At 40.3% G+C, this 14,655-nt stretch overlaps 1 protein-coding gene across 3 annotated transcripts in view; it reads right to left on the reverse strand.

Annotated features, from left to right (window-relative positions):
* Positions 1 to 424: 424 nt before the first annotated feature.
* The window catches only part of POU2F1 (POU class 2 homeobox 1), a gene marked incomplete at its 5' end in the record, with an annotated part of 113,518 nt that continues 99,287 nt past the window's right edge, over positions 425 to 14,655 (reverse strand). For all 3 annotated transcript variants that reach the window (XM_082495876.1, XM_082495874.1, XM_082495875.1), the window contains 7 exons: positions 425 to 1,326; positions 3,243 to 3,331; positions 4,172 to 4,517; positions 4,933 to 5,038; positions 7,680 to 7,859; positions 8,738 to 8,883; positions 11,391 to 11,532. In XM_082495876.1, the coding sequence (XP_082352002.1) occupies positions 1,016 to 1,326; positions 3,243 to 3,331; positions 4,172 to 4,517; positions 4,933 to 5,038; positions 7,680 to 7,859; positions 8,738 to 8,883; positions 11,391 to 11,532 (1,320 nt within the window). In that variant the 3' untranslated portion in view covers positions 425 to 1,015. The remainder of the gene's footprint in view (positions 1,327 to 3,242; positions 3,332 to 4,171; positions 4,518 to 4,932; positions 5,039 to 7,679; positions 7,860 to 8,737; positions 8,884 to 11,390; positions 11,533 to 14,655) is intronic.

Genomic DNA, 14,655 nt, shown 5'->3' on the forward strand with positions numbered 1-14,655 from the left:
CGGTATGTCACACAATCTCGACTCAGGAGGTCAAATCCCGCTCTCGGAAGTAAAAAGGAACCATGCACGCAAAGTTAAGAGCAGAATTTGACCATTTCATCTAAATAACTGCAAGAAGGAGAACTGCAGTTTGGAACTAATTCCTACCTCTGCTTAAAAAGCATAGACCAGCCTGGAAGTTTGCACACAATGATCTCTACTGCTACACCGAGCTTCCTGCGCAAATGATGAACGTAAATTCATCTGACCCCTACACGTAACCATTACACAAATTCAAGGATGAGGAAACTGTTCAGAACGTTCCCAGAAGATTAGGACAGAAAGTCTATTTGTGCTCCATTCTTCCTCTCCACCCTCCCGCCCTCCCCCCATGGTGTGGGAGCTCGCTGAAAATAATCCAGGAGCAAAAGACAAACGCGTCCAAACTATATATATAAAAATAATAATAATCATAATAATAATAATAATAATAGAGATACACCAGTAATACAGGCCTGCCTAAATTGTACCAGTTAAGAAAGGAACCCCCAACACGATTGATACGATTATAAACACCTTGTATGACATAATGGCCTGTACAACAGACCTATAAAATGATAATTAAAAAAGAAAGATATTTAGACCAAAAAGAAAGAAGAAATCCCCTTCCTATGTCTGAGTTGATAACCCACCTTAACTTGTCATTGTGACTGCTGGAAATGATAAGTAGTCCTTTCACTTTTTTTGTGGTTTTTTGTTTTTTTGTTTTTTGTTTTTTTTACATTTTTGGTTAGAAAGTTCTCCGATCCATGAAGTGATCCTGAAAAGACAGTGTTTATTATAAAATTAGGCAAATGTCTGTCCCAGCTTTAAATCCTTCCTGTTTTGCTTTTGTTTTTTATATTTTTTCCTTCTCTCCCTTGTCCCCAGCAACACGGCGAGAGGATGCCCATCACATTTTCAGTTTATAAACCCCGCTGGCAGCCAATCCCACCGCACAGTGAAACAGGCTGCTGGCAGCACAGCTCAGCCCGGCTCACTGTGCCTTGGAGGCAGTAGTGGTGGTGGACGTGGCCCCACTCGCAGAGGCCACCGTGAGGAGAGAGTTCTGGATGGACTCGGCTGAGGTGGAGGTGGCGTGAAGGCTGGCGACTGGTCCAGAGGCCCCTGCGGAGGCTGCAGCTGCAGAGACCAAGCTAACCGGGTTGCTGGTGAGCAGAGAAAGGTTCTGAGGGTTCAGGAACAGAGGGGCAGTTACGATGTTAGGAGTACCTCCGGCATTGGCAAACACCAAGTTTCCAGTTGCATCCAGTGATGTTATTGGAAGAGAGCCACCAGATGCAAGAGCTAAAAAAGGGAAAATTGAGCAGGGAGGAGATTAGCAGTAAGCAATAATGCAATATGTGCCTAAAAGCAACTGGTCTCTGCGTTGTCCTTTCTCTGATATGTGTGCTCTCTACACCACTAACAACAGTCCCCCCATGCATCAGTACAGGTTAGGGGCTGACCTCCTGGAGAACAGCTCTGTGGAAAGGGACCTGGGAGTCCTGGTGGACAACAGCGTGACAGTGAGCCAGCAATATGCCCTGGTGGCCAAGAAGGCAAATGGCATCCTGGGGTGCATGAAGAAGAGTGTTGCCAGCAGGTCGAGGGAGGTTATCCTCCCCCTCTACTCTGCCCTGGTGAAGACGCATCTGGAGTACTGAGTCCAGTTCTGGGCTCCCCAGTTCAAGAAGGACAGGGAACTGCTGGAGAGGGTACAGCAAAGGGCTACAAAGATAGTTAGGCGACTGGAGCATCTTTCTTATGAGGAAAGGCTGAGGGACCTGGGTCTTTTTAGTCTGGAGAAGAGAAGACTGAGGGGGGAATCTTATCAACACTTATAAATACTTAAAGGGAGGGCGCCAGGTGGATGGGAACAATTTTTTTTCAGCGGTGCCCAGTGATAGGACAAGAGGTAACGGACACAAACTTGAACATAGGAAGTTCCATCTAAACATTAAAAGGAACTACTTTACTTTGAGGGTGGCAGAGCACTGGAACAGGCTGCCCAGAAAGGCAGTGGAGTCTCCCACTCTGGAGACACTCAAAACCTGCCTAGAAGCCATCCTGTGCAACCTGCTGTAGGTGACCCTGCTCTGGCAGGGGGTGCGGACTAGATGATCTCCAGAGGTCCCTTCCAACCCTGACCATTCTGTGATTCTGTGAACAGTCATCTGATCATAGGTTGTTTTTTAAAAAACAACTCTTTATGAAGAGTGGGCAAGGCCTTGCAGATACCAAAATGCCTCTGTTGTCTGCTCCTGAACTAATTCCCTCATGGCTTTCTTCAGATCTTTAAATGCAATACTGATCTACGTTTCCTGCCACAGAAAACCTGTACATTCAGGCAACCTGTACTGGAAAGGGTTGAGGTGAGCATTCGTATGAAATGACAGCTATCACAAGATAAAGAAGGTCATGTAACCTTGAGCATAACATTTTAAATGTTGACATACAACTACCATTACAACTTATTCTCGTCGGTCTACAGGGTTCAGTCTGCCTTAGATTACGATCTCCTAAATTTATCTGTGACACTTTACAAAATGGTTCATTCTTGTACCCTGGAAACAAGATTTGTTAAGCTAGTTTAGAGGATATTTGAATACATAGGTTAGCTAGCTCTTTAGGCACTTGCACTATCTAGTTTTTACAGCTGACAAACTATGAACTGAAAATAACATTTCTGGCTGCGTGGCACTTCCAAAATAAATCTTTACTCCTATGGATAAGGATCTTTGGATTTAAAGTTCTACATAAGGACTTTAGGATGTAGGTTGTTGTAGGTTCTTTTTAAATACATATGAGGACAAGAATTCAGGAACAAGTCTTGCTCTAAAATGGCCTCCTAACAGACCTCAAAACAGCGCAACTCTGCTCAAGCTTATGCTGGAAGAGCTATAAAAAGCAAATCTCTAACCTGCTGGAGATACGTGCCAATGGGGGGAGGATAACAAAATAAATTCCAGATCACATTCAATATCTTAAATGCCTCCTGTAAATCACTACAAGATCATACACAGTTCTAATCCCCTTTCTGAAGTTGTACCTGCTCCTTACCTCTGTGATACGTAAAATGTATCTGTGTGTTTAAATTTTGTAAAACCTTTACTTATATAACATTTATGTCCAGTGCTGAGGAGCCACTGTTTGGTAGAGAAAAACAAAGCACATAAACTGAAGTAGTATGACAAAGATGCGTTAAAAGGAACACTACTGACCTTGAATAGTTGCCAGTGTACTGTTGCTCATCAGGGCCGGGCTGAGAGCACCACCTAATGTCCCTGGATTGAGACTGAGTAAGGCACCTCTGCAGGAAGCAAGATCACGGAAGAAGAAACAAAGACAAAGGGAAGGAGTGTTACTGTTAAGGAAAGGTTGTCACTGGTTGTCACTGTTCAGAAGTACACCATGATACTTTAAAAAAGGGGGGGGGGGGGGAGGAAAAACCAGAGACAAAGGGCTAATTTTAGTTTATTTCAGTTTTTCCTTCATGATGCCCTGAGTAGATGTTGCCATACAGCTGTGTGGTTAGCGACATGCCTGAAATACAGGCACTGTAAATACACGACTTGTATTGACTTTTGCTGCAAAATATTCGTGTATTTTGGGGAAACTGCTCCTCATTAGAGAGCCATCATCATCTCCCAAATTCAGACAAGAAAGATGTAAATCAAGAGGAATTGAAGAAACAAAGAGTCATCTCTCAGAGCAACACTTTTTAAAACTAAAACTTCAACAATACATCATCATGCATCTTTTACAGCTTCTTACTCTGATGGAGAAATGAAAACAGAGGTGTAAAGTGGGTCTAGGCTAGCTCTCCATTTTACAATTAGTAGAACAGATTCTGTGATTCACTGGTAGGTTGCAGCTCTTAAGCCAAGCTCTGCAGTGGGATGGACAACTTATCAAATAACAACATTGCTGCAACACAGCTTTTTCATCTGTAAAATGAAAACATTTATGTACATTGATAGGAATGGCCAGTTACTGTCTATAAGTACACCTTCAGAATTTGAGACAAATGACACTAGAATCACCAAGTGAGCTCCCAGAACACAGCGATACATAAAAGCAATTTATCCTAAGAATTCTCCTTCCCTCTTCTGTCATCTCACCCAAAAGTGTGTGAAAAATTCATCCTTACCCAGCTGCAAACTGTGAGGATGCCATCAAGCCTGGGTTTAGTCCTGCTGCAGCAGCCATGGCAGCAAGACTTGCATTTGCAGGCAACTGTGCAGCTCCTTGTAATGCGGCTGCTGCCGCTGTTTGCAACCCTGATGCCGTTACCATCACCTGGCTGGTCCCAAGAGGGGAGGACAAGGGAGTGGAGGTTGTCTGTGTTGTGCTGGTCTCACTGGCACTGGACGCCTCTGAATTGGAGGCTGAGGCAGAAGGGGAAGGACTCAGGGAGGGTGATGTCACTGCTGAAGAAGCTGGAGGTGCTGTTGAAATCACTGTTGCCGTGTTGTTGGAGGTGGTTTCTGTTGTGCCTAGAACATTGATTCTGGTTAGGTCAGTACAATACACAGATATGACTGAACAAAAACCACTACGCACCTGAACTGAACTGCACACCCAAATGAAAGGGAGACAAACACTCATTTCTGTAGGACCAAGAGGCACCAAGAGTCCAAATGAGAAGCTCAGACTACAATGAAATGACACTTCCCAACAGGAGGCTGCGGAGCTCTAGAAGCTAGCAATGCAATATAGCATATTTCATTTCAGCACCACCTGCGATTTTACCCCCAGAATAGTCACAAAGACTGAAATTTCCTAGTAGAGTAACAAGGAACAATGACAATGTCCTGGGATACCAGTGACCAATACTGAATGACCTTTTGAAGAGTTTAAAGGGGGAAAATGGTAGTGCTTACTGTGGGGGCAAGAGAAATCAGCCCTTACCTGTGACTGACAGACTAGTTACAGCAGGACTGGTCAGAGGGAGCACAGGATTGACAGTCAGGGTTGTAGCTGCACTGCTAGTCACAAGGCTTGGCGTGGTTGCCACCTGGAGGTCAAAAAAGAATACAACTGCTCAACTGTTAAAAGACAAAAAGAGTTAGCTCTACTAGACTTGGATTTCTTTCTTCCCATCCTCAGCTGAGGAAGTTAGTAGGGAAAACATTACATATAAACTAACTTTTTTGTAATTCCATTACTTTAGCATTCAGTGGACCAACCATAGTACCTTCTCCAATTACCGGCAATATCTTTATTCGTAATCATTTGGTATTTGAAGGGAGATACATCCAATACACCCATACTGTTTCGGGACTGCAAGTTAGCTCTCCCTCTCTGCCTCCCCCCCAAGACAGCACTTGTTTAATAGAGTCACTCTTATGGAAAGAGTAACAAAATATATTATTTCTGCATGTTTTGATTTCCTGTTTAAACATCTTTTGAACTCCACTTTTCTTTCTCTGATAAAATTATTTCAGCGCCCCGGCATTACCAAAGGTATTTAGGGCAATGTGTTTACATGGCTAAACAGAATAACATTTCGCTTTTACTCAATCAAACTATAAGCTCTACTTTGATAAGTTTCCTTGTGCCAGAGGAAGGATCTCTGAATTTTAAAACATTCAAATGACATTAGCTAATTTTACTTGTGGACAGCTTATTACAAGAAAGCTACAATAAACTGAAGACATTACAGATAAAAAACACCAAAGATGTAAGGCTGGAGGAACTAGTTTATGAGGAAAAATGAAATATAAAGAGAGAAAGGACTTTTTATGGACAAGAAATGGTGTCCAACAGTAATATTTGAAGGCTGTTATACATCAATGAGAGAAATGAATCCTTTAGAATTGCCCAAGAGAACATAGCCAAGGATATAAGCTAAAGCCTTCCTCCTTTTGCCTCTATTACCTTAAGGTCATTATCAGAGAAATCTCTCTCATGCTGCATATCCTCTTACAGGAAGTTAAATGTTTCATGCATTTTAAACAAGACTGGGGCAACTGGGAAAAACCTAAAAGTTTTCTTAGGTATAGGGTATAAAATAAAGAAGAGCTAGATACATAGTACACTTCCCACTTATGCAGCCCAGACATTGTATCTGTCATCTGTGCACCTAAGAGTTAAGGTCAAGGTCACAATCCATGTTTCAGGGCAGTGAATCACCTAGAATTAATACAGCTAACCCCATGGTTACAATGACTGACTTCAGCCAATGCAAAAGTAGGCTGCCATCAAAAGGAACATTCCCCTCCAATCCTGCTTCAGAGCCCTAGCGCTTGTGCAGCCAGACTACAAGTCAGATTGGTTATCTAGCCATACTGAAAATTCACCATTGTTCTTCACAGGGTTAATTTGCAGTCAAACTAGTAAACTAAGCCAAATCATCCTGTGGACACACAATCTCCAGAACTGACACAAGGAATCAACAAAGCACATAGCCAGGGAAGGCTGGGGGCAACAGTGCTGGAACATCCATTTGAGTGGTAGCACAGTCAGTCTTAAGGGAAGCTTACAGTGAGTGAAAATGCTTAGTGAAACATCACTGAAAAAATGGAGACTGTGGTAAACACCTCATTTTCTTACACACAATGGCAGTTTATAACAAAAGGGAAATTTACGTAGGAAAGCTTTCTTAAGTTGCAGTCTGAGTAAACTTGCATGGTTACTAAAACACACTATCATAAATCTCACTATGTTTTGCTCTGGTAGCAAGGCATGCAACCTTGCTCTCAAATTGGGAAGTAAAAAAAAAAAAAAAAGACTAAGTACATTTAACACATCCCTTCCCCTGAAACAAAAGGTTGCATGCACACATCCTGAGACACGGATGAGGGGAAAGAATGACACGTCACCAAAATTAATGGTTTAATGAAGTACTGGAAGATATTAGCTACTACAGTGATGGGGGTGGAATAAATACTACAAAAGGACAGCTACAGGCTACATAAATTCCACCACATTCCTATTAGCATAGCTACTGTGAAATCTAATAGCTACTGTTTCTATTTATGAAAACAGACCTCCATGGACATTGGTAGCAAAGGAGCTGAAGGAACCTTGATGCATGTGTTTTGTTACTCTTATTTTCATGAAGTTTGTGTTTACCTGAGGCAAATACAAGTGTGGGAAATTAATTACATGAGTATTAGCTAAATTGTTCCTTTGTTCCATGTCTTTTTTTTATATAAATCATTCCTAACTAAACGTGACAACAGTATCATTGGATTTGTGTGACCTAAGTCTCCAAACGATGTGTTTTACTGCTGCTCATCTACTTATAAGAGCAGCCAAAATAAGAGGGGAGCAGTGGAGACGTTAAGCATTTTTTTATTACTATTATTTTATAAAAAGAGTTTGGGCAAGAGAGAAAGTCCAGATATAAACTGGAGTTACTACCTGGAATATGTTCAAAGCAGTAAAACCAACTGCAAATTTGTCAGCCAGAATATTTACCCACAAACTGACTAAATAAAACACCCAAACTGAAGGCCCAACTAGTGCCTGATTTGTAAGCATTATCTCTCTTGGGTAGTATGTAAGTAGGGTATTCAAAACGCCAGTAAAATATAAATTTGTGAGAACAAGCCTGCTGTACAAAGAAGGTGTAGCATGTACAACTTCCACAGTGAGCACAGTGGAATCACTTCTTCCAGTGATTTTTGTCAACACAGTTTCTTGATTCTTACCAGTGAGGTTGGGCAAGGGAAAATTGCTTTGATGGGCGAGCTGCTGGTTCCACCACTGCTGGGTGGGTTGATCCTTTTCTCCTTCTGGCGCCGGTTACAGAACCAAACGCGGATCACCTCCTTCTCCATGTTTAGCTGGTCAGCTATCATGGTGATCTCATCCGAGGTAGGCTTTTGGTTCTGGGAAGATAAAATGGTACTTGAAAAACTGTGAAATTACCTTCTGAGGTTTTACAGTATAGCTGCTTCTTCACTAGGCAGAAATCTGGATGGGCCATTCAGAACCTGGTCAGCGGTACAGTAGAGATAGCCCTCCACCTTCCTAGTTACAGGAGCATTTCTACCTATTGTAAGCTGTGTTCCTCAGAGATGGGTGATGAAGGTTAAGCTCACATGATTCTCTTTGAGAGAAGGGATCTGACTTGTGACTTAATCCTTCAAGGAATTCTAGACTTTAATAAGGAAATATTTCTTTCAGCATTTCTCAAAAAGGAATAGAAGAGATTAACTACAGCAACAGCCAAATGAACCCCAAGTTGTCTAGACCTGTAATGAAAGACAGGTAGATTGGACAGGCTACTTAGAGGCTATCTGCCCATGCAGCTGCACAAAATGCCTAACAAAAGTAACATAAGGCCAGCTAAAAACTTCACATTATGTATGTGTCACCCCATTTATCTATCCTCAGAAAGGGTAATCTTTTTTTCTTCTTTTCTGATGTGCAGAATATCAAGCTTAGATCTATGGCTCAGTATCTTGGAATGCAAAATCACAAAGTCAGTGAACTGCAAGAACCAATGAGGGTTTTTTTGAGGGGTTTTGTGTATTGTTTTGGTTTGGGTTTTTTTGTTTGTTTTGTTTGTTTGTTTGTTTGTTTGTTTGTTTGTTTTAAGCGAAGCAGACTGATGCATGCTTCTTGGCACAGCCTTTGCATTCACCTTGTTTAGTACAAGCACTTTCCTAAATAGCACAGTAATGGGTTCACTCTAACAGACATGATTGTTAAGCAAAGTTTCTTCATTTCTTTATAGGCTGAGCAGAGCAACAGGATCACTGACCTCCAGGAAACTCTTCTCTAAGGCCACACGTATGTTGGTCTCTATGCTGGTGCGTTTCTTCCTCCTACGGTTCAAGCCTTCAATCCCTTGCCCTTGAGAATTCAGGGCACTTGGGCTGGAGAGAGTTGAATCAGATGAGAGGTTTTCTGAAAAAATAAAGTAACATAAACCAGGAGATTTTATTTGAATGCAGTGCAGTCTAATGCAAGTGTTCTTTACCTATGCAAGGTATGTCAAAACCCACTCTGTATCTATTCCAGATATACAGATTTCTGAAGATCACATGCATTAAATTACTTGTAAATTAAATCACTTGTAAATTACAAAATATACTTGAAACTTAAAAGTTACAAGTAAGCCCAGAGGGTGCTCTCTGCTCCTGTATGCTACCCCAGTATCCCTTTTATAATACCTATAGAAAGTTGGTCTCCCCTTATCTTGTTCCACCCCACACTCATTCACTGCAAGTCATAGTTTAAAGAAAAAAAGCAGTAACTGATATCCATGAGCCACAGCTGTAAGTCACAGCCAATTATGAAAAACATCTGAGCTGCTTGAAATTTCTTTTACCCACTCTGCAATTCACTAGAAGAAGAGGAAGCTCATAGTCAGCTGCACAGTGTTCAACCTCTTCTCTGTCTTAGCAGATACTCAGTGCTATGTAGACCTGACAGCCTACACAGTTAGCAGCTCCCCCTCCTTAGCTTCACTAGGTCGCTAGCTCTCAACCCCTAATCCTGCCTTTTTGGATCCACAGAAGAGCAAAGAGAGAACATGCTTGACCCCACTTTGTAGCAGAAAGTGCAAAATAACCAACAGGCAGGTTCCAGCAGGGAATTTAAACAAAATGATTAATTATGGCTGGAGATCCTTCACTGCACTGGGGTTTGTGGGTAATAAGCTGGTGTCAAAGTTCACAATGCCTAAGATCATTCTGGTAGGTTCAAATGGGCAAGTACATTCAAGTTCATTATTTTCTAGATTATTTTTTCCCCCAGTAATGGCATCCATAAATGCGCCAAAACCCCTCTCCATCCTGAAAACCCCACAGAACAAGCTGAGTTCTGCAACAATAAATTCTCCAACACTCTGATGTAACGTAATGGAAGGGATTATCCGTATGGGTCTCCTGCCTGCTTTTACCTAAACGTAGTCTTTAAAGTCATCTGAATCTTTCTTCCAAAGATTTTCATGAAACTGAATCACAGCCAAAGACAACAGTTCCCAACTTCTAGGCTGTGAAGGACCATGATACTGTTTACAGTCCTTAACTTTACAGATCCAAGTATTTCTTCAGGCTAGCAGGAAAGGAGGTTGTAGAGAGGTGGGCGTTGGTCTCTTCTCACAAGTTACAACTGATAGGACATGAGGAAATGGTGTCAAGTTGTGCCAGAGGAGGTTTAGGTTAGATATCAGGAAAAACTTCTACACTGAAAGGTTTATCAAAGACTGGAACAGGCTGCCCAGGGAAGCAGTTAAATTGCTATCCTTGGATGTGTTTAAAAGCTGTCTATGTATGGTGCTCAGGGACATGGTTTAGAAGTGGGCCCAGTAGAGTTAGATAACAGTTGGACTTGATGATCTTAAAGGTCTTTTCCAGTCATAATGATTCTATGAAAAGCAAACTATGACATTCCTTGCAGCACTGGACTCATCCAGTGTTGCTGGAAGGTTTGGGGACCACTGGCCTGTGGACTAGACCACTCAGTGTGAAGATCTTTATGTTTTCTATCACAAATCTCTATTACCTAAAGATAAGGCCTGACAGCACAACACAATGACACTTCCTTGTTTCAACGCAGGACAAATTTTCAACACTGCATCCAATTACTTTCAAAATTTCAGAGAATACTGGAGACACCAGCATAAAGCTCTCTTCACTTTGGTAAAAATAGGAAGGCACACAACATCCCTGCCATCTGTTTAGCAGATCCATCAGTTTTATCCTCTGTACAATTGTATACTGGGAAGAAAAAACTGGCTGACAGCACTCTTCAACACTTTCTATCCTAACACCTAGCACCAACATCCAAGATCCTTTTGCTGGTGGTGAAAAAAAAAGAAACAAAAAAAAAAGAACACTACCAACACTGGGACCATGAATAACTATGAATAACTATATCCTAATAAAAAATAATTCTGGAAGGAAAAAGCAAAACCTAACCCAGAAAAAACTCTTCCTATGGGGAGAAAGAGAGTGTTTATACAGACTCTTGGATAGAGACAAAAAGGACACACACAGGGGTGTGGGAGGAGATGAATGCAATAAGCTCTGCCTACTGAAACAACAAACCATGCAACTCTCTCTACTACACATCTGAAAAAGAAAGCTAGAAGAGGATTAGACGTTATATGCATTAACATACACGAAGAAGGAAAACCATGACACGTATTATACCTCACCCCATGCAATTATTCAGCTGTCCGCAGAACACAATTCTGAAAGTTCATATTGGAACAATTTTGGATGTGTATAGGCATACGAAGAGGGAAGTATGGACCCTTATTCCTACACCCTTATTTGTCCCATGGACAGATACAAAGACTGGTGGCTTCATAAAACCATAAGGGTACAAACGAAGCAGTTTTTCAGGGCTTTTCAGAATCCTACTGATTTTGGTAAGCTGGTGAAGAAATACACAGACTCATTCACCTGCATCATTGAGCCACTTTTCCAGAAGTGGCTTTAACTTGCACATGTTCTTAAAGCTGAGGTTCAAGGCTTCAAAGCGAGAGATGGTAGTTTGGCTGAAGTCATTTCCATAGAGTTTGCCCATAGCGAGCCCAACATCACCCTGGACAAAGAAAGAGAAAAAAAGGGATTCACTAACATAGGCACTTCCAAAACAAGGAATCCTGTCACATTCTTGTGTTCTCTTAGTGACTTCACTGCTGCGTGGGATTTCATTTTCACAGAAACTTGCTCAGCGCTACCAAGATTCATGCTAAAGCAAATAATCATAAAGAAATGTTAAACCTCAGTCAGTTTAAACATGTAACTCTTTCCAGGAAATGTATGATGCTTTGTCGTCTTAGCATTATCACTGAGCAGAACATTCCACTGAATATTAACTTGTAACTTTTCTCTTAGTTCTTTAAAATAAAGAAAGGCCAAGGAGCAGATTTAAGTATCTGCATATTTCACAACGAAGAAGAAAAGTTCAAATAAGCAGAAATGCAGTGAATTAATGTTCTCAACACTCTCAAAAAACTCTATTGAAAACACTCTTGAAAAGATGTCTGCAAACATATATCCCATTTAAATAGATGCAAAAATATTCTTATCTGAACTTTTAGTGTCTTCTGAGGTTCAAACTAAACTTCTCCCCACAGATACACTTTTCAAAGCGGATAAGAAGTTGAAACATTTCAAATAGTGAAGTGTAGTCTTCACTACCATTATCCATCTGCCAAAAAGCTATCCAGGAGATTTACAGACAGATGATCATCTCTTTACATCTGTTATTGCCTTTCAAAACTCAGTTTTAGCTAGCTATCAGACATTCTGCTTATCCTAATATATATATACATCTATGTAGTTTACACTTGGGAAAGTCTTGTTCTTAAAAAAAAAAAAAAAAAAAAAAACAAAAAAACCGAAACAAAACAATCCACTCTTGATTATGGCCATTAAAAACACCATAATGTTTTCTTGTTTCATTTTAAAGCTGGAAGATCCTCTCCTTTGAAAAAATGAAACTATTTTTAAAGTATGTTATTTGGTCTAAAGTAGTTTAATTTAGATTTTCATTTCTTAACACAAAAAAAAGCACAAAAAGTCTGGACGAAGAAACTGAAAAGCTTCAGCATAGTTAGTGGAGTTTAATTGGAAGTGGGTTAGTTGGATTGTGCGTAAAGCTTGCTTTCTTTCCTTTTAGGTCAGATCCACAACCACAGCTTGATACAAGTATATTAATAGCATGCAGAGTGGCCACATCCAAGCGAGGAAGAAAAAAGACATTGGTAAGCTTAGTAAATTGTGCGGGTTGCGTAAAGAAAACAATTTCCTTCCTAGAAGAGGACCAGAACAATTGGTTTGTACGCCCTTCAATCAGAGGAAATACATGGGAACTCATGTTTATACCTCTACCCATATGCCAGGATTCTGTGCATTTTAAACCTCATAAATCATTCCAAGAGAAGTAACATGGATGCTCTACTGGGTTTATGAAGAAGAAAACCTGGCTATGTAAACCATTTTAGAGATAAGTTGATTTATGTCTTGGCAGGAAAGAGTTATGAAATTTGCTCCAGTCCCCCAGCTAAATTTAATTCTGGTATTTATGTTGTTCTTACTAACATTTGCCATCTGATTTAAAATGAATAGTTAACCATTTTTTGTCAAGTTTTCAATGCCAAAAGATGGCAGCATTTCAGCTGTAGGCAAAGGAATTTACATATTGGGATGAGAAATTTATTGGAATGGGCCACTGAAAGGATGGATGGAACAGAGGATAAAGGCACCGTATACGCATCTGATCTACTCTGTAGCAACTGTACTGAACTGAAACTGATTACAAGGCACATCATTGTTGTGTGTACTGGTCTGCTAAGAAGCTCAGACAGACTAGCAGAGGTAATACCTTTTATAGAATAAAAATAACATTGTCTAAAATTTTCACTTGCATAGCTTGAATCTGTACAGACCAATTAGTCACATACCTGCAATAATGCTAAGATGCAGTATACTTATTGCATCTCTGTATGTCAAAAACAGAGATATTTTTAAGGAAAACAATTAAACAAAAGGATTTAAATCCATCACCCACTTTTCAGGGTGGCAGAAGAGACAGAACTGCTGAAATTCAAAACATGTTATATTGTTCACAAGACAGAATGTAGTAAGTGATTAGTTTGCAATGCAAACTAAATCTTACAATTATTTTTGAAAAGCAGGGGTGGTATGAGTCTGAAAAAGCTTACAGTACCATTGGAAATAAATTTCTTTTATCCTCTGAAAAGCTATTTATCCAACTATAGGAAACCAAAGTAATAGGGGTCTCCAATTATCATCCACTTATGCAATTAGGTAGAAGTTATTAGAACTGCCTAATTATACACATACATACAAACTCAGAGTAGGATAGGAAAGATCAAATGCAATTTTATCACTTGATCTCAAGATTCCCCTTTTTTAACCTCAAAAGCAAATACTGAAACGTAAGCCCGAGCAGTTGTGTTCATTTTTCCTCATCATGAAAATTCACAACAGGGTCAATAAAGAAGGCTTAACCCCTAACTTAAAAAGTCTAGTTGGGTCTTTATAATCATCTCACAGCAGGGCAGATTAAACATAATAACTAAAGATCTACATGAACCTCCTCAGTCAGGCTATAGGGAAGCTATTGTATTTTATTCTGTTCTGTTCTGCTCTATTCTAGCTTTTGTGTGTGTCCACCGCTTGTATTTCTGTGCCTCCCTCTAGTGGAAAGAAGGGAGGGAAGGCGGTACACATGCCAGCAAAGCACACCTCATTTTACTAAGAACATTCTGTTCTTGAGTTGTAATTAAGATGCTGCCAGGAATTTCCATTATGAACCCTGATTTTTCAAACATTTAGGCCTTTGCCAGAAATATAAATCTGACTTCAGCACATACTTTCAGCTAGATAGATTTACTTATTCGGGGGAGGGGGGGATGGGGGGACACACACCAAATCACATATGTTGGATTCACTGCTCTGAACTCAGACTTTTAAATACCTACTTTTTTTTCTGCATGCTATTTCTTCTAGCAAAAACATGCCCACGTTTACCACAGACTCCTGACAAAATTAATTGTTTGGCTGGACAGATGTTTCAATTTTGCAGGGAAAAAAAATTCATTTTGATATTAATAAGAACTCTTGCATCCAAGCAGCATTTCCCTTCAACAGAATAATGGAACATATAAATGTACTTTGTACTTTTAATTGTACT

This window comes from Vanellus vanellus, assembly GCF_965231255.1.
Source record: "Vanellus vanellus genome assembly, chromosome: 1".
NCBI classification, from domain to species: Eukaryota; Metazoa; Chordata; class Aves; order Charadriiformes; family Charadriidae; genus Vanellus; species Vanellus vanellus.